Consider the following 25,113-nt stretch of genomic DNA (forward strand, 5'->3'; position numbering starts at 1 on the left):
TAGCAATTCAAGAGAGGAACTAACATCAACCTTTTCTTCCAGGCACAAATCCTTTGCCCAGCCAACCGTGGTGGCTCATGCCTGTAATCCCAGCACTTTGCGAGGCCAAGAAGGGCGGACTGCCTAAACTCAGGAGTTCAAAACCAGCATGGCCAACATGGTGAAACCTCGTCTCTAATAAAAATACAAAAGTTAGCCGGGTGTGGTGGTGGGCGCCTGTAGTCCCAGCTACTCAGGAGGCTGAGGCAAGAGAATCGCTTGAACCCAGGAGGCGGAGGTTGCAGTGAGCTGAGATCACGCCACTGCACTCCAGCCTGGGCAACAGAGAGAGACTTAATCTTCATCTTAAAAAAAAAAAAGAAAAAAACCAAATCCCTTCCCAAAATGTCTTCCCCTACTCTAAGAATTTTCTATATATATACATATTTCAGTATTATTTGTTGCACAAGCATAAATGCCCTTTCTCTCAATTTTCAGCTATCAGAAACCCACCATCCCATTTCAAAACTTAAAAGACATTATTTGGCCGGGCGCGGTGGCTCAAGCCTGTAATCCCAGCACTTTGGGAGGCCGAGACGGGCGGATCACGAGGTCAGGAGATCGAAACCATCCTTCCTAACCTGGTGAAACCCCGTCTCTACTAAAAAATACAAAAAAACTAGCCAGGCGAGGTGGTGGGTGCCTGTAGTCCCAGCTACTCAGGAGGCTGAGGCAGGAGAATGGCGTGAACCCGGGAGGCGGAGCTTGCAGTGAGCTGAGATCCGGCCACTGCACTCCAGCCTGGGCGACAGAGCGAGACTCCGTCTCAAAAAAAAAAAAAAAAAAAAAGACATTATTTGCCTTCTCATATACAATTAGCAATTTTTTTTGTTTTTTTGTTTTGTTTTTTGAGATGGAGTCTTGCTCTGTTGCCCAGGCTGGAATGCAAGGACATGATCCTGGCTCACTGCAATCTCCCCCTCCCAGGTTCAAGTGAAACTTCTGTCTCAGTCTCCCAATAGCTGGGATTACAGGCACATGCCACCTCGGCAGCTAATTTTTTGTATTTTTAGTAGAGACAGAGTTTTACCGTGTTCCCCAGGCTGGTCTCAAACTCCTGAGCTCAGGCAATCCACCCGCCTCAGCCTCCCAAAGTGCTAGGATTACAGGCATGGGCCACCGCACCCAGAGCAATTTTTATTTTTTATTAACCTAGAAAAAAAAAATGTGGGAAGGAAAAATTAAATAAATGATAGTGTGGGATTAAAAATTAAGTTTTCAAATTTTACTGATTTCATAGCATTTTTTCATATTTACATGGCAAGAAATGCTAGGTAAAGAACTGTACAGCCGAGTGTGGTGGCTCATGCCTATAATCCCAGCACTTTGGGAGGCCAAGGAGGGCAGATCACTTGAGGCCAGGAGTTCAAGACCAGCCTGGCCAAAATGGTGAAATCCAATCTCTACAAAAAAATATAAAAATTAACCAGGGGTGGTGGCACAGGCCTGTAATCCCAGCTACTTGGGAGGCTGAGGCAGGAGAATGGCTTGAATCTGGGAGGCAAAGGTTGTAGTAAGCCAAGATCATGCCACTGCACTCCAGCCTGGGTGACAGAGTAAGACATTGTCTTAAAAAAAAAAAAAAAAACCACACACATAAATATATACTGCAGATACATGGTATACATAAATATACACACATATTTTTTAAGTCTTCAAAATATTGCGAGGATATATACCACAACAGTAGTTAGCTCTGGTCTGTGAAATTATAGGTAATGTTTTGTCTTTTTTATACTTTGTACATAATGAACGTGCACTACTTACTAAAATCTTTAAATAAAAGATTTTTTCTTTTGGTCAGGCACAGTGGCTCATGCCTGTAATCCCAGCACTTTGGGAGGCCGAGGCAGCTGGATCATTTGAGGTCAGGAGTTCCAGAGTAGCTTAGCTAACATGGTGAGACCCCATCTCTACTAAAAATACAAAAATTAGCCGGGCATGGTGGCACGCTTCTGTAATTCCAGCAACTCAGGAGGCTGAGGTAGAGTAATTGCTTGAACCCGAAAGGCAGAGGTTGCAGTGAGCCAAGATGGCACCACTGCACTTCAGCCTGGGCAACAGAGTGAGACTGCGTCTCAAAAAAGGATTTTTTTTTTTAAAGAGAAAAAATTCAAATGCTATTTTTCTTTTAAGAGAATCTTGCTGTATCACCCAGGTTGAAGTGCTGTGCTGCAACCACAGCTCACTGAGCCCTGAACTCTTGGGCTCAACTGATCCTCCAACCTCAGCCTCCCAAGTAGCTGGAACTGCAGATGGGCGCCAGCATGCCCAGTTGACATGCTCCCTATTTTGAAACGTCTGATCGTTCTACATCATCATCTACCAGAAATGATCTCTTTGATTACTCTTACAACTTATCACAATGTATTTTTTGTTTGTTTGTTTTGAAACGTAGTCTCGCACTATCACTGGAGTGCAGTGGCGCAATCTCGGCTCACAGTAACCTCCACCTCTAGGCTTCAAGCGATTCTCCTGCCTCAGCCTCCCAAAGAGCTGGGGTTACAGGCATGTGCACCACCATACCTGGCTAATTTCTGTATTTTTAGTAGAGGTGGGGTTTCGCCATGTTGGCCAGGCTGGTCTCGAACTCCTGACCTCAAGTGATCCGCCCCGGGCTCCCAAAGTGCTGGGATTACAAGCGTAAGCCACCGCATCTGGCCAGCAATGACCTTCTTAAAAACATCACCCCAAATGACCATCATAGTGCCTTCCATATTATATCAATAAATATTTGATGAATGAATATTAAAGGCTCATTAAAATAGCCTTCCTTGGCTTTAGGGACACAAAGTTCCTTTCCCTCACCCTCACTTCAATCTTTGAAGGGAAGTCACAAACGAAGCACAATGATGTAGGCTTTGGAAGCACAACGAGTTTCTTTTTTTCTTTCTTTTTGAGACAGAGTCTTGCTCTGTTGCCCAGGCTGGAGTGCAATGGTGCAATCTCGGCTCACTGCAACCTCCTCCTCCCCGGTTCAAGCGATTCTCCTGCCTCAGCTCCCAAGTAGGTGGGATCACAGGCACCAGCCACCATGCCGGGCTAATTTTTGTGTTTTTCAGTGGAGACGGGGTTTTACCATGTTGGCCAGGCTGGTCTTGAACTCCTGACCTCAGGTGATCTACCCACCTTGGCCTCCCAAAGTGCTGGGATTAAGATATGAGCCACCACGCCCAGCCCACAGTGAATTTCAGAAACACTTCATCTTACCAGAGTTGCTAGCCCGAAACTACTTGTCTCACTCTTGCAAAATAACCTCACATTTGAGAGGAAAACTACATGTCATCAGTGACAACCTTTGTCAACTTATCTTCTTTCCACCTTTTAGTCCGCTGATGATGGTTCTCTCCCCTCCTATTCCAGAAAAAGCCTACTTCTCCTGCAAGCAGAACCTTCAGATATGTACTGGAAAGCATCTCCTTCCTCTAAAAGTCCAATTTCAATTATCACCTTTCTTCAGTCTCAGCTTCTCTCTCCTCTGGGTCCATCTCTTCACGCCACAAACAAGTTAAATTATTTATCCTAAAAAACCCTCTCCTTCTTCCATACGGTATTACTCCCACTTCTGCCTTCATGGCTTTTCTTTGGACTTTTTTTTTTTTTGAGACAGAGTTTCACTCTTGTTGCCTAGGCTGGAGTGCCATGGCGAGATCTCAGCTCCCTGCAACCTCCGCCTCCTGGGTTCAAGCAATTCTCCTGCCTCAGCCTCCCAAGTAGCTGGGATTACAGGCATATGCCACCATGCCCAGCTAATTTTTTGTATTTTTAGTAGAGATGGATTTTCTCCACATTTGTCAGGCTGGTCTCAAACTCCTGACCTCGGGTGATCTGCCCACCTCAGCCTCCCGAAGTGCTGGGATTATAGGTATGAGCCACTGTGCCTAGCCAGCTTACTTCTTAAGAGAGTAATTTTGGGCCAGGCGCAGTGGCTCATGCCTATAATCCCAGCACATTGGGAGGCTGAGGCAGGCGGATCACAAGGTCAGGAGTTCGATACCAGCCTGGCCAATATGGAAACCCCATCTCTACTAAAAATACAAAAATTAGCTGGGCATGCTGGTGGGAGTCTATAGTCCCAGCTATTCGGGAGGCTGAGGCAGGAGAATTGCTTGAATCCAGGAAGCAGAGGTTATAGTGAGCCGAGATTGCACCACGGCACTCCAGCCTGGGCAATCGAGCGAGACTGCATCTCAAAAAAAAAAAAGAAAAAAAGAGTAATTTTGATACTCATTGCCTGTTTTCTCATTTCTCACTCACTGCCTTCCAAACCTATACAACTTAGAAATTTAGCAGTATCTCTTCCTCATACACACATGTATCTATTTTTGTTGTAATCAATTATTTCAGGCCAGGCGTGGTGGCTCATGCCCAGAATCCTAGCACTTTGGGAGGCTGAGGCGAGTGGACTGTTTGTGCCTGGGAGTTTGACACCAGCCTGGGCCACATGGCGAAACCCCATCTCTACCAAAAATAGGTATAGAAAAATTAGCTGGGTGTAGTGGCCCGTGCCTGTAGTCCCATCAACTCCAGAGGCTGAAGTGGGAAGATCACCTGAGCCCAGGGGGTCAAGGCTGCAGTGAGCCGTAAGGACACCACTGCACTCCATCCTGGGCAACGGAGTGAGACCCTGTCTCAAAAAAAAAAAAAAAACGCGGTGGCTCACGTCTGCAATCCCAGCACTTTGGGAGGCGGAGGCGGGTGGATCACAAGGTCAGGAGATCAACACTATCCTGGTGAACACGGTGAAACCCCGTTTCTACTAAAAATACAAAAAATTAGCCGGGCGTGGTGGCGGGCGCCTGTAGTCCCAGCTACTCGACAGGCTGAGGCAGGAGAATGGTGTGAACCCGGGAGGCGGAGGTTGCAGTGTGCCGAGATTGCGCCACTGCACTCCAGCCTGGGCAACAGAGTCAGACTTTGTCTCAAAAAAAAAAAAAAAATTATTTCTTAGTTATCAAAAAAAATGGGAAATTTGAGTTTCCGTACTATTGGAGCTCTCTAATTTCAATACTGTCAACCATCAGCTACTTGATGAATTTTCCTTAGTTCCCACTTTGTTCTATTTCTCCTCCTACTAACTCTTTTTACTCAATCCTTCCTCTTCCTCCTCCTCTGATCGTTACAGAAATGTCAGTGCTGATCAGGTCTAACCTCAGTTCTTTCAGAATCTCACAGTATTTTCTCTGGACAATCTTACTTCTGTTGCTTCAAATATCACATGGATGAAGATTATTAAATCAAGGTCTTCAACACTGACTATTCAATTGCCCTCTGGGTAACTCTACCTGGCTGATTCAAGTATATCAAATTCAACATGTCTAAGAGTATTTATTCTCTGTCTTCCCTCCAAACCCGTTTGACATTCTTGTATCTCATATTTCGGTTTATACAAATCAGTATTCAACTTATCTTCCAGTTATGAACCTTGAAACTACTCTAGATAATTCCTCCACTTTCTCTCTCTTGCCAAATAAAATCATGAAAAGTCATGAAAAACTGTTGAGTCTACTACTAAAAAATCTGTAAATCCAGCCTTGAATTCAAGTTCTCATCTGGTTTATTTCCATAGCCTCCCAAAAGGTAGCTGTCTTTTTTTTTTTTTGAGACGGAGTCTTGCTCCGTCCCTCACACTGGAGTGCAATGGCGTGATCTTGGCTCACTGCCACCTCTGCCTCCTGGGTTCAAGCGATTCTCCTGCCTCAGCCTCCTGAGTAGCTGAGATTATAGGCACCTGCCACCATGCCCGGCTAATTTTTGTAATTTTAGTAGAGATGGGGTTTCACCATGTTGGTCAGACTGGTCTCAAACTCCTGACCTCAGGTGATCCGCCCGCCTCGGCCTCCCAAAGTGCTGGGATTACAGGCATAAGCCACTGCGCCTGGCCTATAATTCTTATAAGAATTATTTTTCTAAAAGGAATACTGATGTTAAGTCCTCCAATTAAAGATCTCTTCCTATCCAAAGGAAAAAGTATGATCTATTTAACTTAGTATATAAAGTCCTTGACAATTTGGCTCTGGGTTTACTTCCCATCCCTCTGGTCGCACCATGCATAACATCCTCTAGCCCCACTAAGTTTGCCATTTCATGGCTATAAGATTCTGCATGTGCTGTTTCCTCTGCCTAAAAATGCCCTTCCCTCCTATATTCTACTTGTTAAAGTCCTTCCCACCTATTTTCAGAAGCATTTCCCCAATTTATTTGGGCAAAATATGTTCTCATATTTCTTTGCTCTCAATGTTTTATATTCTCACAGAACCTTGCTCATGCCTCCACTATAGTCTGCATCACACTGTTGTAAGTGTCTTAATTCACTGTGGGTATTACTGTACCTAAAAATAGCATCCAACCCATATGCTTTAAATGAATTTCTGCTGAACAAATAACAAAAACTCAAAGATTTGACCCAAAGTGAATCATAGGATTAGAAGTTATGACATACATTCCTGAAGGCCCTGACCTGATTTTCATCATCAGAGAAGTATAAAAGTATCCCAAAATCCCCGGACTTTAAGGCCCAAGATCAACAGCATATGCCCAAATCATTATTTTTCATATCCCAAAATCCCAGGACTCTTAAGGCCCAAGATCAACTGCGTAGGGCCAAATCATTATTTTTCAAAGGCAGTGTAAGGTGCTTCTAAGAGAGAAGCAGATCTTACCTCGAGGGAAAATCCCTGGGTCCATGAAGGTGGCCATGCTGAAGTTGGCCAACACAAACAGAAACATAATTGCATTGTAGATGGGCACTGCAGGTGACACATACAGGCTTAGTCCTGGACACCTGCACAGACAATAAAGAAAATGAGGGGTTGCCTCTAATATTTTGGACACGAACCATACATACAAAAATCAGTAAAGACTTAGCCCCCTACCTATAGATAAATCTCGTGTGGTTTACCCTTGCCACCCCAAATTATTATCTTTATCTTTCCCACCAAGTGAGTCTAGTTTCCTATGGGAACTGCTCACTTTAGATAAAAGTACAAGACTCAGAATCTCTCCCATCTTAACCCCTTGCACTAAAGTCTCTGTGCTTCAGATTCATTCTTACCCTGTGGATCTTGCCACATGTTTTGAGATCTGTCCTTATCTCCTTTCTAACCAGACATGAGAACTAGATACTAACTATGTAACTGATACCAGCTACACTCCCTTCTCTGGAGCAGCCTGAGGTTTTGCGATCCCAGCTATGTCCCACTGACCTGCACATTGGCCCAAAGCATGGGATACCACCTACCTCTCTAGCCCCCGCTCCCCCTTGCCAGGTGACTCTGAACCACTTAAGTGCCTAAAGTTTCTTCATTGTATTGGATATGCCTGAGAGTTTATTCAACTAGAGGCCAGTTCCTAAGGGTGGGAAATTCTTTTAAAACACACAGATGAGAAAGGATATCAAGACACAGAAGTAAACTCTTTGATGTCTAAAAATGAAGCAGGAATGGGGGAGGATAGAGACTATCAGACCAAAGAAGTCCTCAATTTTGTAGGAAAAAGAAACTATCCAAACATACCCAGTATTCCACAGCAATCAACTCAAGAGACATGCTTCAAGGTAACTTTTCTTGACCAAAAAACAATTCTCTAGTCCAGAATTAAACTCAGTTTCTTTCAGGATATGAATCTACACAGGAATGCTTCAAGAGCTCTTCCTTTCTCTGCTGATTTCCTGGGAGCTGGAAGTTTTGGAAAAACATGATGTGCTGCTTGTTTTGTCAGTAGTATCAAACACTCTCGTCACAGCTCAGGGAGAACTTCCCACTACCAAGACAGTGGTTAAATACTCTAATCTACTTTGTAGCTGAGAACTTAATCTCCAGAATGAGGACAGCATCTGTCCTTGTCCCCTTTATCTGGACCAGTCAAAGGAAAGGAAGAACTCACTGAAGGAAAGGAAGAGGAGGACAGGAGGACAAGACAGCATATGATTCCAGAGAAATAATCCACAGCAGTCCTGGATTCTGTGAAGAAAAGATATCTGCACCCACCAAAACAAAAAGCACAGCCCTAACACTGACTCAGAGCAGTTTGGAGGAACTCAGTTCCTTAACGAGATGTAAGTAAACCAAAGATAAGAGACAAAACTGTCACAAAGCATCTCACAAATCTTTACCACCACCATCTATTTATTCAAATTCCATTCAGCCATTCATTTAAAAAAGTTTTTAATATTTATTATATGCCAGGCTTTTTAGATAGTAAATATCAATTAGCTGTTTGGTTCTCTTGATATGTCAGTACACAGTTAGAAGACAAAATAATGAAGCTGGAGCGAGGGCCTCAATTATAGGGACTAAACAGACCTTCAGTCACAGTTCTATACTATCCTCAAAGAAAGCCCCCCATGGAAGCTTCTTCCTCTATGAGTTCTTTGGTTCAGAAAAGATATCTCCATGCATTGGCAGGGTTTGGAGTGGAATATAAGCAAAAAGAAGAGTTCCTGCACTGCCTCACCCCAAAGCCTGATCTCCTAGGTTCCTTAAGAGGGAGGGAGAGAAACTGAAAACCAGTCATCCAGGTCAGAGCCCCTCCCTAGTACTAAGTTGTCACTTCAATTTCCGCCTGGGGAAGAAGAGAAAGGGTGACTCACTTGACTCCTACTGCCTGGGAAGATAATTAGAAGGGAAAAAGAAATTAAATCCTCAGAACACTGAGGTGCCCATGATTTAAAAGTCTCATTCCTACAACTGGCCACTGTGGCCTCTTGAGCTTCTGAAAGAAATATTCACCTTAGTTTCCATCCCTGAGGGAAACTAACGAGAATAAGAACAAGATATGAAACCACTTGCAGGCTCATGTCAATCTTTCTGACTCAACTCTTTCTTCAGTTTTGTTTTTTGAGACAGGATCTCGCTCTCTTGCCCAGGCTGGAGTGCAGTGGCAAGATCACAGCCCACTGCAGCCTTAAACTCCTGATCCTCGACCCCAGCCTCCTGAGGAGCTGGGACTACAGATGCACACCACCACGCCCGGCTAATTTTTTGTAGAAACAGGGTTTCACCATGTTGCCCAGGCTGGTCTCAACTACCGAGCTCAAAGCGATTTGCCCGCCTCGGCCTCCCAAAGTGCTGGGATTACAGACATGAGCCACCATGCCCAGCCAGTTTCATTTTTAAGCAAAGCAACTCAATTTCTTGAGGATCCTGCTAACCTACCCCTGGATGATGAACTTTACCCCTACAACCTTCTGGATATCAACTTGTTCCAGATAAAGTGTGTAATCCTGGAATGGAATTCCAGTATCTGTTGCCAAAATGAAGTCTGCCCCCACACTGCCAGAATCTAGAAATGATGCAAATAACAACTTCATGGGCAATATTTGCTCCTAGATTCACAGAACCATTGCTTCCAATCAGCACTGTAAGGAACACCCCACCAAGGAAAGGCATGTGTGAGCAGAGCCTGTTCTTGCCATATCCCAAATTCTGCTTGATTTAAGGAGAGGCTTTCCGTTGCTATGGTACTTTGCCAGATTCCTAGGTGACCACCCCAAGTGGCCTGTCTGAATCTGTTGCCTTTGATGGAAGATGAGGCCAGAGCTCAGAACAGGAGTTGTTGGGGCTCGTCCTTAGACTATGGCAATAATCACAAAGCTCTAAAGCCTAGGGAGTGGCCACAGCCCAGAAGGCTGGCTGACTCATTGACAGGACTACCAGACCTATATCATCTCAGGTAGAACAGGTTCTTCTGCCCATCCATTCAGCACTCCTATTTTCAAGGCCAAACAAAATTGGGAGAATGGGGCCAGGCACGGTGGCTCACGCCTGTAATCCCAGCACTTTGGGATGCCAAGGCAAGTGGATCACCTGAGGTCAGGAGTTCGAGACCAGCCTGGCCAACATGGTAAAACCCCGTCTCTATTAAAGATACAAAAATTATCCGGGCATGGTGGTGAGCACCAGTAATCCCAGCTACTCAGGTGGCTGAGGCAAGAGGATAGCTTGAACCCGGGGGGCAGAGGTTGCAGCGAGCCGAGATCGCACCACTTCACTCCAGTCTGGGCATACGAGTGAAACTCCGTCTCAAAATAAATATATAAAACAAAATAAAAATAAAATTGGGAGAATGGATTCCAATACCCACACTCCTGAAACCCTGTTTCCTAGCACTCCCTAATGCATCCTATTACAAAAAAATGGTTAAGTTCTTAGAAAGAAACACAAAGTAGGAGTCAAGAATCTTTGGATTTTAATCCTGCCTCAATCAATACTTTGCTATGCAAGGCCTTAGGTAATCCACATGAAACTCTCCACCTTGTTACTTCAGTTACATAGTACAAATATGAGAATGAAGGAGAAAGATCTTCATTCAAAATGTATTAGAATTCATTTTTTTTGAGACAGGGTCTTGCTCTGTCACCCACGCTGAAGTGCAGTGGTGTGATCTTGGCTCACTGAAATCACCCCCCAGACTCAAGCAACCCTCCTGCCTCACCCTCCCAAGTAGCTGGGACTACAGGTGCATGCCACATGCCACCATGACCAGCTAACTTTGCTTGTTTTTTGTAGAGACAGGTCTCACTATGTTGGCCCGGCTGGTCTCAAACTCCTGGGCTCAGCGATCCTCCTACCCCTGCCTCTCAAAGTACTGGGATTACAGGTGTAAGCCACTGCTCCCAGTCTCCAGAATTCTTTTTTTTTTTTTTTTTGAGATGGAGTCTCACTCTGTCACTCAGACTGGAGTGCAGTGGCACAGTCTCGGCTCACTGCAAGTTTCGCCTCCTGGGTTCATGCTATTCTCCAGTCTCAGCCTCCCGATTAACTGGAACTACAGGTGCCCACCACCACGTCCGGCTAATTTTTTTGTATTTTTAGTAGAGATGGGGTTTCACTGTGTTAGCCACGATGGTCTCTATCTCCTGACCCCGTGATTCACCTGTCTCGGCCTCCCAAAGTGCTAGAATTCTTTTTAAACTAGCTGGCTTGATACTGAGCATTCAGTGGACAGAAGACAAAAGAAAACATTATTAACTATCACCATCATTATCATCATCATCAATTATTCCAGCTCTACCTTCCCCTATCTGAAATACTAGGGATTCAAGGACACTTAAAACAGAGACACTAAGCTCCTAAAGAATAGGTCTATGCATTCCACTCATGCCCAGCATATTGCTTGAGCATATGACTAGTGTTCCCTGTTGATGAGAGAAGGCTGAAATGAATGTTCCACTTCCTGCCCATGGGGATCCTCATTTAGAAATGCTTTCCTCAAGATTCTATGAGAAAACAATTTCTCCCTTTACAGGTAGGCAATCCAGTTTCTCTGAAAACACCTGATTTGTGGTACCTCTGTAACCCAGACTTTCAACCAGCTGAATGTGAGACGTAGGACCTGGGCACTTACTCCTGGATAAGAAAACAATGTGAGAAGGAAAAGGAACAACCACTGCTCCATTAATGTGCTAAATCACAAGGCTGCTCCCACTCAAATCAAGTGCTAATACCTCTGCAGGTTGGGGGGCGGGCAGAAAGAAATCCATGGAGGTTGGCCAACTTCCTGTGGGTAAAAGGGTTGGAAGAGGACTGAGGCAGAAACTGAAAAGCCGCAAGCTATATCATAGATGGGAGCCTGAGAAGACCATCATGGATTTCCAGACAATTCTGACTTTATCCTTCCCTTAGAAGATCACGTGAAGTGGCCAGGCGCAGTGGATCACGACTGTAATCCCAGCACTCTGAGAGGCCGAGGTTGGTGGATCACCTGAAGTCAGGAGTTTGAGGCCAGCCTGGCCATTATGGTGAAACCCCATCTCTACTAAAAATACAAAAATTAGCTGGGCGTAGTGGCAGGCGCCTGTAATTCCAGCTACTCAGGAGGTTGGGGTAGGAGAATCGCTTGAACCCAGGAGGCGGAGGTTGCAGTGAGCCAAGATCACACTATCATACTCCAGCCTGGGTGACAGAGTAAGACTCAATCTCAAAAAAAAAAAAAAAATCACGTGAAGCAGGTATCTTATCCCTGCCCCCTCCCCACCAGCTTTAGAAATGGATAAAATAAGACCTTAAATGGACTAATTCACGGTTTGATGAGACTTTAAACAAGATACAATTCAAAGTGATTCCAAATGGTGTTACCAGGAGCACCAGAAGGTCTCAGGGTATCCTACAGGGTAAAGAGGCGATACCAAGGGGCTGGGCCTTTACATGCCAGCCTTACTTGAACCAGAGCAGCCCTACTTTTTATGGGGTTTTTTTTTGGTATATAAGATTTAATTTGAAAAAGGGTCATGTTGCTTAAACAAACTGCTGTAGGTCAACGTTCTCCTTACAGACAGGAAAAACTTAGGTCCACAAAGGTTAATAGACTTTACCAGAATCAATCTCCTAACCTCCCCCAAAGAGTGCTTATCCCACTTACCTAGCACTGCCCCTCTGCCAGTCAAAAAAGGAGATTAAACTAAGATAGATAAGCATCGAAGTAGTTATCCTAAATGAAGTCTAGCAACTAACTGGGAGGTAGAAGGTTACTTCAGCAGACACTCTGCTTCTCAAATAGTGAAAACGGAAAAGAATTAAGACAGGATCTGCACCATTCCTTAGTTTTAGTGCTGGACAAATTCAGGGAATGAGAGGGATTAGGGTTCCGGGAGGAAGGCCTCAATTGTTCTGTTCAAGATTCTCTAGGGCAGAAGATCACTATTTCTTTGATGCAAACTCAACTGGTAATTTCTGCTTATAGCTTTCCCTAACTTAAAGAAACATGGGGCCGGGTGCGGTGGCTCAAGCCTGTAATCCCAGCACTTTGGGAGCCCGAGACGGGCAGATCACGAGGTCAGGAGATCGAGACCATCCTGGCAAACACAGTGAAACCCCGTCTCTACTAAAAAATACAAAAAAATAGCCGGGCGAGGTGGCGGGCGCCTGTAGTCCCAGCTACTCGGGAGGCTGAGGCAGGAGAATGGCGAAAACCCGGGAGGCGGAGCTTGCAGTGAGCTGAGATCCGGCCACTGCACTCCAGCCCGGGCGGCAGAGCGAGACTCCATCTCAAAAAAAAAAAAAAAAAAAAAAAAAAAAAAAGAAACATGGAAGGTAAATTGTTCCTAATTAGTTGAAGCCTACATGCCTCCACTAATTATGTCTGTTACCTGAAAGGGACTCTCCCTCCTACTCACAGTCCTCTAGATCCCAAAGTAATTCTCACCTGGGGCTTCTAATAATGTAGCTAGCTGTAGCCTAGTGAAGAGAATAGGAGGATGATAGAGTAGTTACAGATTTACAGCCCCACATAGGAGCTAGTTCAGAGAGCTTTCCTCTTGCCTCTCCATCTGAAACCCTGAACTCTTTTTTAGGTTGTGTATGGTTTTATTTATTTATTTTTTTTAATTTATTTATTATTATTATACTTTAAGTTGTAGGGTACATGTGCACAACGTGCAGGTTTGTTACATATGTATACTTGTGCCATGTTGGTGTGCTGCACCCATCAACTCGTCATTTACATCAGGTATAACTCCCAATGCAATCCCTCCCCCCTCCCGTGTATGGTTTTAAACAGGGGATTCTCCAAGGAACTGAACCTCAAAAGAGGTAGAATACATGATAGGATAGTTTTTAAGAACAGTGGTGCCTCGGCCCAGATATACGCTTACAGAGGAAATACTCTAGTCAGATGGAGAAGAGATGAGAATTTCAGAATTACCAGAGCTAGGTGCTAGAGTAAGATAAACACGGTGTTTATGCTCCCACAAGGTGAACAGGGGAGATGCATAGGAAAAGAGGGAACCCAGAAATTGGTTCTGTGGAAACTAACGCCAGGGGGAAGGAACTCCAGCTATGACTTGGGGTTCTTCTAACTTTGGATAAGAGGCAATAATTCCAAATAGGGTCAATATTGTCCTCCAAAATCCTCTTTCCTAGAGTTAAGAGACCATGGAATAAGGAGGGTTCCTACTTTACTGGCACCAGGGAATGGGAAAGTAGGTTAAACAGCTTCAACTATCAGCTGAGAAAATGCCTATGTCAGGACAACTCTTTGTAGGCAAACTGGTATAACCAGTCAAACACTTCAATGGTTCCAGATTAGCAAATTAAAAACAAGGATTCTGCTTGCCCTATCTCAAGAAGAGGGAGTTTGAAAGACAGAAATCACTTAGTCCCCTCAATTTCCTTCTCCGAAGGCTCTGTCTCTTAAAGGAAAATAGACCCTCCCCAGTTGAGCAGAGCTAAGGGTATCAAAACTGGTCTTGTACATCCCCTTCTTGACCCAGAATCAAAATTGCTACAAGGATACTAAGATATAATATAAATGTCCCTTTGTTAAAATTTTGATTCTACTTACTGGCCATATTAGCAAAAACCAAAACAAGTTCTGACACCAAAGACTCACCCGTTTCTGGTAGTAAATACATGAAAAAGGACAGAACACTGAACATGTTGAGTTTAAGCAAGAGAAAAAGATTATGAAGAAAATATTAAGTCAGAGAAGAGCAGCACTGTCTCTAGATCCTTGAGAGCCTCCAGCAGATATGCTCAGGCTCAGAGCTGGGGGCCAAAAAATCTACAATTTCTCCGCTTCAGAGGAGGTGAGAAGTAGAATGGTGTTCATGCCTTAGACAGTGAGTGATTCTTTCCCTCCTTGTTTAAAAACTAGAAAAATATATCAGTATTACTTTGCTGACTCTTTAGACAATGTGACCCACATTTTTCAGAATATCTTTTGGCTTCTAAAGCTCAATATGGGGGGTTTTCCTTCCCTTCTACCTCAGATTTGACTTCTGTGTATAACTACCTCCACCCCAACAATCTCTACTTCAATGGGCCCAAGTGTTTTTATTCCCTACCACTTCAATTCACTTTCTTCCTCTTTCCAGCAACCTTATGTTGCCATAAAAGGCACTTCTCAACTAGGTTTGAGCCTGAACCATGAAATTAACTTCCCAGAAGATCCAGCATGCTCTGACGATTCCAAGAGCTGCAACTAGAGCGCTAAATCAATGACTCAACAGTATAGGCTCAGAAGCCTGGTGCATGTTAATTTATAAACAGGTAACAGCAAGGATGCTTTCCAGATGGTCAAGAGCTTAAAAAAAAAAAAAAAAAACTGAGGAAAAAGGGAAGGGTAAATCACTCAGTCTCTTCCAATAACAAGTAAATGAACAAAGTCTGAAGATCAAAGTGAGAATGATGCAGATCCTAGATCCTAAATGGGAAATTTTTTCATACCAACTGCTTTTCCCAACAGAACCAAGTAATGGGAGAATTACTGTCATTCCCTCAGCAGAAACTAACATAAAGGGACTCTTTTTGGACTCTCTTCCCGAATACAACTTACCCTTTCCTTTCTCAGTGGCCTTCACTTCTCCAGGCTTCTGCTCTTAAGAGTACAAAGAAAATCATCTGGGTAACACTAAAAGCCAAAACTGTCTCATTGGTATATCTCATAAATCAATTCTGAAATTTTCCAGTACTCTCAGTTTCCACAATCTCAAACCTAAGCTTCAGACATCCTGGAAAAAAGCCATTAGCATTTAAAAAGCCTTTAGTCAACCCAGCACGGTGGTTCACACCGAGGTGGACAGATCACTTGAGGTCAGGAGTTTGAAACCAGCCTGGCCAATATGGTGAAACCCCATCTCTACTGAAAATACAAAAATCAGCGCAGCGTGGTGGTGGGCACTTTTAATCCCAGGTATTCAGGAGGCTGAGGCAGGAGAATCGCTCGAACTCTGGAGGTGGAGGTTGCAGTGAGCTGAGACCACGCCACTGCACTCCAGCCTGAGTGACAGAGCGATGCTGTCTCAAAAAGAAAAAAAAAAAAAAGGCCTTTAGTCTAGTCTAGTTCTCTTTCTCATAGAATTGACTGCTTAAACTGCTTTAAGCCTCTCTGGTGGTTTCCTCCCACTTCCTTCCTAGTTTAGGATCATCTAATGATGGAGCCGGGTAGAAAAATATGAAGACATCTATGATTCCAAAATAAAGGAGGAAAGGGTAGGTAGAAGATTCAGCAGAATTTCAGTAAAATGTATAACAAGGCTGAAAGGACAGGCTTTTTCTCACTTTTCTTACATATCTCTGGGATTTGGATTTACCTGTACCAGACACTGAGCCATCTCAGTCACTTGGCTTTGCAAAACTCAAGAGAAAGCATACCTCCTCGCTTCCCATGGAGTATCCACCCACCCAAACATCCCTGCTGGGAGAAAACTCACGTAAAGGCAAAGAAGAGTGTCGTAGCTCCCACTAGGAAGATGGCGGCTGCAGAGACCGGGACATACTTGCTGGGTTTGAATCTCTTTCCAGACTCTGCGGGCATGTTGGAGCTCTGATGGGAAATCTGCCCTGCCGCATAGCCCAGGCCCACACAGCGGCAGAACAGACAAGAAAATGGGAGGAGGGAAGCAACAGAAAGGAGTACAAAAGGAAACCAGGGAAACAGAAAACTTTATCACCCTTCCCCCTCCCAAATAAAGCCAAAGGTCAAAAGATCTCAAATGAAGGAAAGCACATGGGAGGGGGAAAGGTGATTCCAAATGATGAATAACCACCTCTCCAGAACAAGGCAGAAGGGAAGATTAAGAAACACAACTTGTAGAGTTTAAAAATTGGAGACAAACAGTAGGCTGTACACATGCAAATGGTTGCAGGCGGAAAACATGGACAGTCAGACAGATCAAGATACAGCTCATGGATGGAGGCAGGTCTTCAAAAGAAGGGGAGAATATCAGGATACGGCAAAAAAAACTTTGGGCAAAGAAAAATTCTTCTGAGGAGATACTATAGTACCTCCACAACTACAGTTCCATAAAATGTGAGCTGCACCTAAAAGAGGCGTGCCCTGTGTTTCTATTTCAATCCAAGAAGGAACCTGAGGCCCCTTCCAACTTTTAAAGAGGAGTTGTGTTTACTGCAGTCTTTGTCTCTTTTAGGTAGTCTTCTCAATGCCACCACTCCCACACCCTGACTTCACCAGGGCTTGTAGTCTGGCAATGGTGGTTTATTTCTCTCTTAATGGCTAAAGCTGGACAACAACTGTTGTAAGTTTGAGTTGTAAATCCTTTTCTTTGAAGGGGCAAGGAAAACAGGGCAAGCTTGTCTGTCTTCAATCTCTTGTTATTCCCAAGCCCTTTAAGCGCTCTGTTTCCTACAGAGTTCATGTAAAACTAAAGGGAAACTTAAAATCCTTGAAGCCATGTTCTTCCCAATAGGCAGAATAAGATGAGAAATCAATTCCACTTGATGACACTTAAAAAGTTTACTGTGGATGAAAACGAAGTTCCAAAGATGCCCCTGCTTCCAGACTAGTCAATATCTCTTATCTTTCTTCAGTCTTCAGCTTTCCAGATGCAGAGTTCAACCGGGTTATTGTGCCTCACCTGGAGAAAAACAAGTATCTTTATCAGAGAATTCTTTCAGGGTATTTCTTAGACACCAAGGCTAAAATTCCACAGGCTGCTGTTAAAAAGTACTTTCTGAAAGAAAGACTGTTTTCCATTTCACTTACAAGTATGTGGGTAAGAAAGGACTCTGAATTGGAAGGAAAACTGATTCAGAATCCTTTGCTCTGTTGAGACTGGAAGGAGAACATGGCTTAATCTGGTCAAAGGTCATCAAAGGACTAGTTCTTGTAATGGGCCCATCTCACCTGACAGAGATGGTAGTAACAAATACCAAGAATATTAAAACCACAAACAAGGGCACAGCAGTGAAGGGCAGTCCTAGAACAAAGATTTCTCTTTGGACAAGAAGAATGTTTATTGCTATAGTGAAAAAAGAAAAAATTAACCTCAAAATTAGGAAAGCAAGTCTCATTTTCTTTCTCTGTGTGTTTCTCTTGCTCCTCTATGCTTTTTAGTTACAATCCTGAAGAGGCAGAGGCTGAATTTTTGGTCTTCTGGAATCACCCATTAGAACACTGGGTAAGAAATGTTCTTGCATAGAAAGGCATGATGCCTGCTATGAGAAACTGAATAAAGCATAGGGTTGGTCCTTTTTCCCAATTCAACAGTTTATTATTCCTATATTGGCCTAAGGTAATTGAGCCCCACCTGCCCAATATGATTAAGAATAACAATGACTTCTGTTGATGACAGTAACAAACTAACACCAGCATCTTGGGATTTTATAAGATGCTTTTCATCTGGTGATCTCAAAGCACTTTACTCACATTATCTGGTGACGCAGTCCCTTATCCACTCTTTAAAATTGAAGGCTACAGAATGCCTGAGGACATTCCACTGAATCACTTGAGGTTCAGAACCCAAGAGGTCACATGCCCCTTTGGTGACACAAACCCTTTCTACCTTTTCATCCACTACCTGCCCAGCGACGATAACTTGGAATCTGCAAGCCAAAAATTTTAAGTTAGACTTTTAAAAGTAGTTTTATTCCCTTCTCTACTAAAAATACAAAAATTAGCCAGGCGGGCACCTGTAGTCCCAGCTTACTCAGGAGGCTGAGGCAGGAGAATCACCTGAACCCAGGAGGCAGAGGTTGCAGTGAGCCACTGCACTCCAGCCTCGGCAACACAGCAAGACTGTGTCTCAAAAAAGAAAAAAAAAAAAGAAAAAAAAATTCAGAAGATTCAAATAACAAAATATAAATGTGTCCTATAATTTACCGCTTCCTCTCTCACCTGTGGCATGGAAAGCAAAGGTGCCTTCCCTTATGATTCATTTCCTTCTTTAAAATGTGAGTTTCAGAGGGCCAAACAGCAGTATTAGAATACAGTGAGCGCCCAGAAATTCTAAGAAATTGTTATAGTCCCAGAAAACATAAATCCTCTCTAGTCCCTGATTTAATTATTATTTAACTCTCAGTTTCCTACAGGAATCAAAGCCTAACATTTGGAATGTAGGCCTCGGTAACTTTGTTAACAAAAGCAAATTCTTGGTTTGTAGACAATCTGTACTTTGTTTTTTTTAAACACAGTTTCCCTCTGTCACCCAGGCTGAAGTGCATGATGTGATCTCAGCTCACTGCAACCTCCACCTCCCCAATTCAAGCAATTCTCCTGCCTTAGCCTCCCGAGCAGTTGGGATTACAGGAGGGCACCACCACGCCCAGCTAATTTTGTATTTTTAGTAGAGATGGGGTTTCACCATGTTGCCCAGGCTGGTCTCGAACTCCTGACCTCCAGGTGATCTGCCCACTCACCCAAAGTGCTGGGATTACAGGTGTGAGCCACCCTGCCCCAGCCAATATGTACTATTAAAGAAACTTTTCCCTCAAAATCCCAAAGACTAGAAAAGATGGAAAATTACACTACTTAAATTTTATCTAGAGTAGAATATCATTTAGATACTATATATTATTTCATATATTTTCCACAGGAAAAAAGTCACATGGACTAATACTGACATAGCAATACAGAGTCATGAAAGGCCATGCAATTTTGGGAGTATAATACTGGGAATACAAAAGAGATCCACATCTGAGATGCTTGGGGGGGCTACACAATAGAAGGGAAACCATAAAACCTAAGAATTTACTGGGTATAAATAAAGATGAACCAATTCTTAGCAGAAGGATATGCTGCAGATAGTAGGATGAAACCACAAGGGTGAGCGTGGTTCATCAGAGTCAAGAGTCCGAATCCATACTAGTATCAAAAAAGTAAACAAGAATATGTATGCCGGCCAGGCGCGGTGGCTCATGCCCGTAATCCCAGCACTTTGGGAGGCTGAGGCGGGCAGATCATTTGAGGTCAGGAGTTCGAGACCAGCCTGGCCAACATGCCAAAACCCTGTCTCTACTAAAAATACAAACAAATGAGCAGGGCATGATGGCGCACGCCTGAAATCCCAGCTACTAGGGAGGCTGAGGCACAAGAATCGCTTGAACCCGGGAGGTGGAGGTTGCAGTGAGCCAAGAACGCAGCCACTGCACTCCAGCTTGGGCAACAGAGCCAGACTCCGTCTCAGAAAAAAAAAAATAATAATATATATGCCATATTGAGGCACAGAGTAAACTATGAAATGGAAATATGTATATGTAAAACAATACAGGATATGTGGTTTGAAGGCTTTAATAACGTTTAATACAGGTATTTCCTTAAACAGGTGGATACCAGCAGTACCAAGGACAACACAACTATTTTTTGTTGAAATAAGTGGTGTAACAGTAATAGAGGTACCATGGAATAATTCACATGTCAAGGTATGGGAGAAAGAGCCAAGAAGTTTAATGTGGGTGTTATCATTATATACCGAGATAGTAAAATACATGGCAATATAATTTTGTAAACATTAAGTTTATAGAAAGGGTGATAATGAGCATTCTGAAGATATTTGATCCAGGACAGAGGAATACTGAGATAAAAGGATGATATGAAAATGTTAGCTCAACTTGCTCAAGATGGCATTAACCAGGAAGTGAAGAATCCAAGGCAGAAAAATAGTCTAGAGTATAACATATATGTGACCCTACAACTGCCTTCATAACTTTTAGCAACTTTCTTACTTCTTATTTCAGTGTTTCATTTGGCCAAGTGGGTAAAACACTTTCCACCTCCCTGCCCCAAAAAGAAATTTACATAGGTAAAATATTGACAAACGCATTCGAGTTCCACTTTAAAAAGTACAAAGTACTATAAGCATGGGGCACTCGGCTGGTGGCGGCAGGAGGAGGACGCGGACGGGTGAGAGAGAACAGGTAACAGAACGAAGCTTGAGCCAAAATAAGTATCAGCAGAGTGGAGCGAGGGAATCGAACCGCAGAGCGGTAAAAGGGAAATAGCACCCGGTCCCCACCACCGGACGGGGGCAAAGAGAATCACCCGTTGGGGCAGGACTGAAGACCGCTGAAACCGAGGAGAAGGAATCCACGGCGGCCAGGCCCACCGAGGTTGAGAGAGCGGGCAGCGGGGACCGCAGAGCCCGAGGGCGCAGGGCCGGGGGCGGAAGGGGCGGCGGCTGGGCGCCAGGCACCGGGGACCGTGGTCTCGAGCTGAGTGGCCGGCTCTAACCCGTTCCGAGCCCTGGTGGCCGTGGATCCCCGGCCTCTACTCGTCGTCCGTTTCCAGGGCCCACGGGTCCCGCCGCGGTTGGAAGACCCGGCCCGAAGGAGAAATGGGGCCTTAACCCCCTCCCCGTCGTCGGTCCCCCTTCCCTAGAGGTCACCCTCCCCTCCCACCTCACTGGTCCGGCACTTCCGGTTCCGCAGGCACCGGTGTCCTCGGCACTCACCCCTGAGCCCGGTGCCCGTCACCACCACCGTCGTTGTCACCGCCGCCTCCCGGCAGTGCCGTCCTGCCTCAGAGAAGCAGCGCGCGGCCCCCGCACGCTCCACGCCCGCCCCGCTGCCGCGCGCTCCCGCCAGGCGACGCTCGACTCGGAGCCGGCGCGCGGCCGTTGCCCTCAGTGCCGGGTCTCGAACCCTTCCAGCGTTCCCATTGGTTCCCTGGTCCGGGCTCGCGCGACGTCTCGCGCGGCGCACGTTTGTCTCATTCATGCGGCTCGCGCTACCGCGCCCACCCCCGCTCACTCTCCCATTCACCCATAGCCCCCACCCCGACTCCGATCTGGGGCGTGCGCGCGAACCCTGGCGACCGGGGCGACCTCGCGTTCTGATTGGCTGCAGCAACACAGCGTCGTACGCACTCGAGGGGACGAGAGCGCGCACGTAAGACCGTGGGGTTGCGGGGACGACTAAGAGACAAGGATTGGCCTAATGCACAGGAGTCAGGAATGAGGAAATGGCCAGGCGAGTCTTCCCTGCTCCTGCGTCCTGTTGTATTCCCACTGAATCCAAGCAAAAACTCTCGGAAAGAAGAAAAGAATTATGTGTGTGTACTGGAAGTACTCAAAAGCAAGCAGCCACCTTCTCGAATTCAGCAACCCCTCTCCCAGTGAGGTGGTACAGTCCAGACAGGCTTCTAGCGCAGCCAATTACTGACGGAGTTTCGCCGCTTCCTGCTTCAGCCCCTTCGCGGCGGATTGGCCAACCATTTGGTGACTAGGCCTGCCTTTTCTCTTTCCCACCTCCTTTTTTTTTTTTTTTTCCCAGACGGTGAAAACTTTATTTAAAACAATCTTGCTGGAGAAATCTTCAGTCCGGTGAAGTCGCTGGTCCAGGCAGAATCCAGGGTGATGGAATGCTCTGGGCTTTGGTCCCACATGAAGGGGACGCCCGGACTTGAAGAGCCATTGTAGAGCGAGTCTCCTGCCACGGGCCGGGGAGGGAGATGAAGAAGAGCAGGCGCCAGCCTTGGAGCCGTAGCGCTAACCGTGAGAGGGAAGCCTAAGGAGCGCGCGACCTGAGGCGGTGGCAGCACGCTCCCGCACTCAGCGTGCGAGCCGGGAGGTGAACTCTCTGAATTCCGTTAGTTTCCCACTGCCACAGGTGGAGTGGGTGCCCGCATCCCTCACCTCACCCAATCCGAGAATACAAAGCTGGAAGCTAAAGGTTCTCTAGGTCCCTGGCGAGCTCACTCTGCATAGGTCACAGTGCTACGCTTTGCCCTGATTAGCCCAAGACAGCTGTGAACCCAATAGCAGTGCCACGTGTTCTCTCCCCGTTCAGTTCGAGGCTGTTTCTTTTTTGGAAAGCAACTCTGGCTATTACATAATGGCCCCTCAGAAAGGTGTTTCACGAGCCACTTCCCTGAAGCCGAGGCCCCTCACCTGTCTGTAAAATCCTGCCTGTCCTCGGGTTTGGTCTCAAATGTTGCTGGCTTTACTGTGGTTCTGACACTTTAGTATTAGGCAGCAAGGTAAAGGAGAACTACCTTCTCCTGTTTTCTGGAGTCTAGTTCCTTCTCTGACATGGTATATATTATCAATTCTAATTTATTCTTGTTAACAGCGTCAATCCAGCATTTATTGCAACACACTTGAGAGTTCTTTATAACGACTTTGTATTTTTAAAACTCTTAGGCCGGGCACGGTGGCTCAAGCCTGTAATCCCAGCACTTTGGGAGGCCGAGACGGGCGGATCACGAGGTCAGGAGATCGAGACCATCCTGGCTAACACGGTGAAACCCCGTCTCTACTAAAAAATACAAAAAAACTAGCCGGGCGAGGTGGCGGGCGCCTGTAGTCCCAGCTACTCAGGAGGCTGAGGCAGGAGAATGGCGTGAACCCAGGAGGCGGAGCTTGCAGTGAGCTGAGATCCGGCCACTGCACTCCAGCCTGGGCAACAGAGCAAGACTCCGTCTCAAAAAAAAAAAAACCTCTTTAGACCTGGCCTGGCGTGGTGGTTCACACCTGTAATCCCAGCACTTTGGGAGGCCAAGGCAGGCGGATCACGAGGTCAGGAATTCGAGACCACCCTGGCCAACATAGTGAAACTCCATCTCTACTAAAAATACAAAAATTAGTCGGGCATGGTGGGGGGCGCCTGTAATCCTAGCTACTCGGTAGGCTGAGGCAGGAGAATTGCTTGAACCCAGGAGGCAGCGGTTGCAGTGAACTGAGATCACACAACTTCACTCCAGCCTGGGACACAGCAAGACTCCGTCTTAAAACAAAACAAAACAAAACAAAAACCTCTTCAGATCATATGAAAGGTAAATTTAAGGCATTATTGAGGATACAATATTGGTATTTCATTTTTGATTTTTTGAGAGGGAGTCTCACGCCGTCACCCAGGCTGGAGTGCAGTGGCACGATCTCAGCTCATGGCAACCTCCTCCTCCCTGGTTCAAGCAATTCTCATGCCTCAGCTTCCCGAGTAGCTGGGATCACAGGTATGCGCCACCACACCCGGATAATTTTTCTATATTTAGTAGAGATGGGGTTTCACCATGTTGGCCAGGCTGGTCCAGAACTCCTGACCTCAAATGATCCTCCCACCTTGGCCTCCCAAAGTGTTGGGATTACAGGCGTGAGCCACCGTGCCTAAGCTGATATTGGTATTTTCTACCTGTAAGCCATGTTTCTTTAAGTCAGCTTTCATTTTTCTGTTGCATATTTTTCTTGGATTTTTAGACTTCCTGATTTCCTCCACTTCACAAATCAGGCATTTTTACTTTCAGCTCTCTAAGAACTTGTAAATAGTGGTGTCTCTTGGCTAGACAGTGCTAAATAGAAAAAAAAAAAAAAATCAGTCTTCCACCATGCAACCGAACTCAACTCCCCTGGGATACTAGCTTGGATTGGCAAGCTTTCTTAGGTGGATGAGCACTAACAGAGGTATAATCACTATCCCAAAGTTGAAAGACAGAGATTCCACTTGTCCAGTTTTCCTTGGGATCACTCAAGGTATTTCTTGGAAAGAACGTTTAATAGAAGAACATAAAGTTGAAAGTGCCAGCTACTTCTGAAAAGTATCCAGAGTAAAATCTAGGCTAAAACAGTGGGATATCCAGACCACTCAAACTTCAAATTACTTTAATATGTTTATCGATTAATACCGTATAGGTTTTTGTTTTTCTGAGACAGGGTCTGGCTCTGTCACCCAGGTGGAGTGCAGTGGAGCTATCTCAGCTGACTACAACCTCCCCCTTCCATTCTCAAGCAATCCTCCCACCTCAGCTTCCTGAGTAGCTGTGCCACCATGCTTGGCTAATTTTTTAAGATTTTTGTATAGATGAGGTCTCACTAAATATTGCCCAGGCTGGTCTCGAACTCCTAGACTCAAGTGATCCTCCTACCTCAGCCTCCCAAAGTGCTGAGATTACAGGCATAAGCCACTGCACCCGGCCCTTTACAGTTTTTCTAGCGTAGCTTATCTACACTTTTCCAAATTGTCTTCAGTTGCATTTTCTCATGCCTATAGATGGCAAACCACTGGGTCATTTTTAGTTCAACTCACTAGTAAATAAACATGCAAATAAGGACAAAATGCTGCCCTGGGGTTTAGAAGCAATCAGAGAGGAATGCCCTGCCTTTTAGCACCAAACAAACCAACAACCTCTTTATGTATGTATGTTTGTTTGTTTGTTTTTGTTAAGACAGGGTTTCACTCCTGTCACCCAGGCTGGAGTACAGTGGTGTGATCTAGGATCACTGCAACCTCCATCTCCCAGGCTCAAGTGATTCTCATGCCTCAGCCTCCAGAGTAGCTGGGACTACAAGCACATGCCACCCCACCCAGCTAATTTTTATTTATTTATTTTTTAATTCATGAACTATTTATTAAAATAACACATTTAGAGGAAAAAAATCAATACAATGTCTACATCATCAGTGAAAAC

General features: G+C 45.1%; 1 protein-coding gene across 1 annotated transcript in view; it reads right to left on the reverse strand.

Annotated features, from left to right (window-relative positions):
- The window catches only part of ZDHHC5 (zDHHC palmitoyltransferase 5), a 32,837-nt gene extending 11,570 nt beyond the window's left edge, over positions 1-21,267 (reverse strand). The window contains exons 1-3 of the mRNA XM_007998207.3: positions 21,164-21,267; positions 16,190-17,353; positions 6,702-6,823 (exon numbers count right to left, since the gene is read on the reverse strand). Coding sequence (XP_007996398.1) covers positions 6,702-6,823; positions 16,190-16,293 — 226 coding nt within the window. The 5' untranslated portion in view covers positions 16,294-17,353; positions 21,164-21,267. The remainder of the gene's footprint in view (positions 1-6,701; positions 6,824-16,189; positions 17,354-21,163) is intronic.
- Positions 21,268-25,113: the final 3,846 nt, after the last annotated feature.

Source organism: Chlorocebus sabaeus, chromosome 1 (assembly GCF_047675955.1).
Source record: "Chlorocebus sabaeus isolate Y175 chromosome 1, mChlSab1.0.hap1, whole genome shotgun sequence".
NCBI lineage: Eukaryota > Metazoa > Chordata > Mammalia > Primates > Cercopithecidae > Chlorocebus > Chlorocebus sabaeus.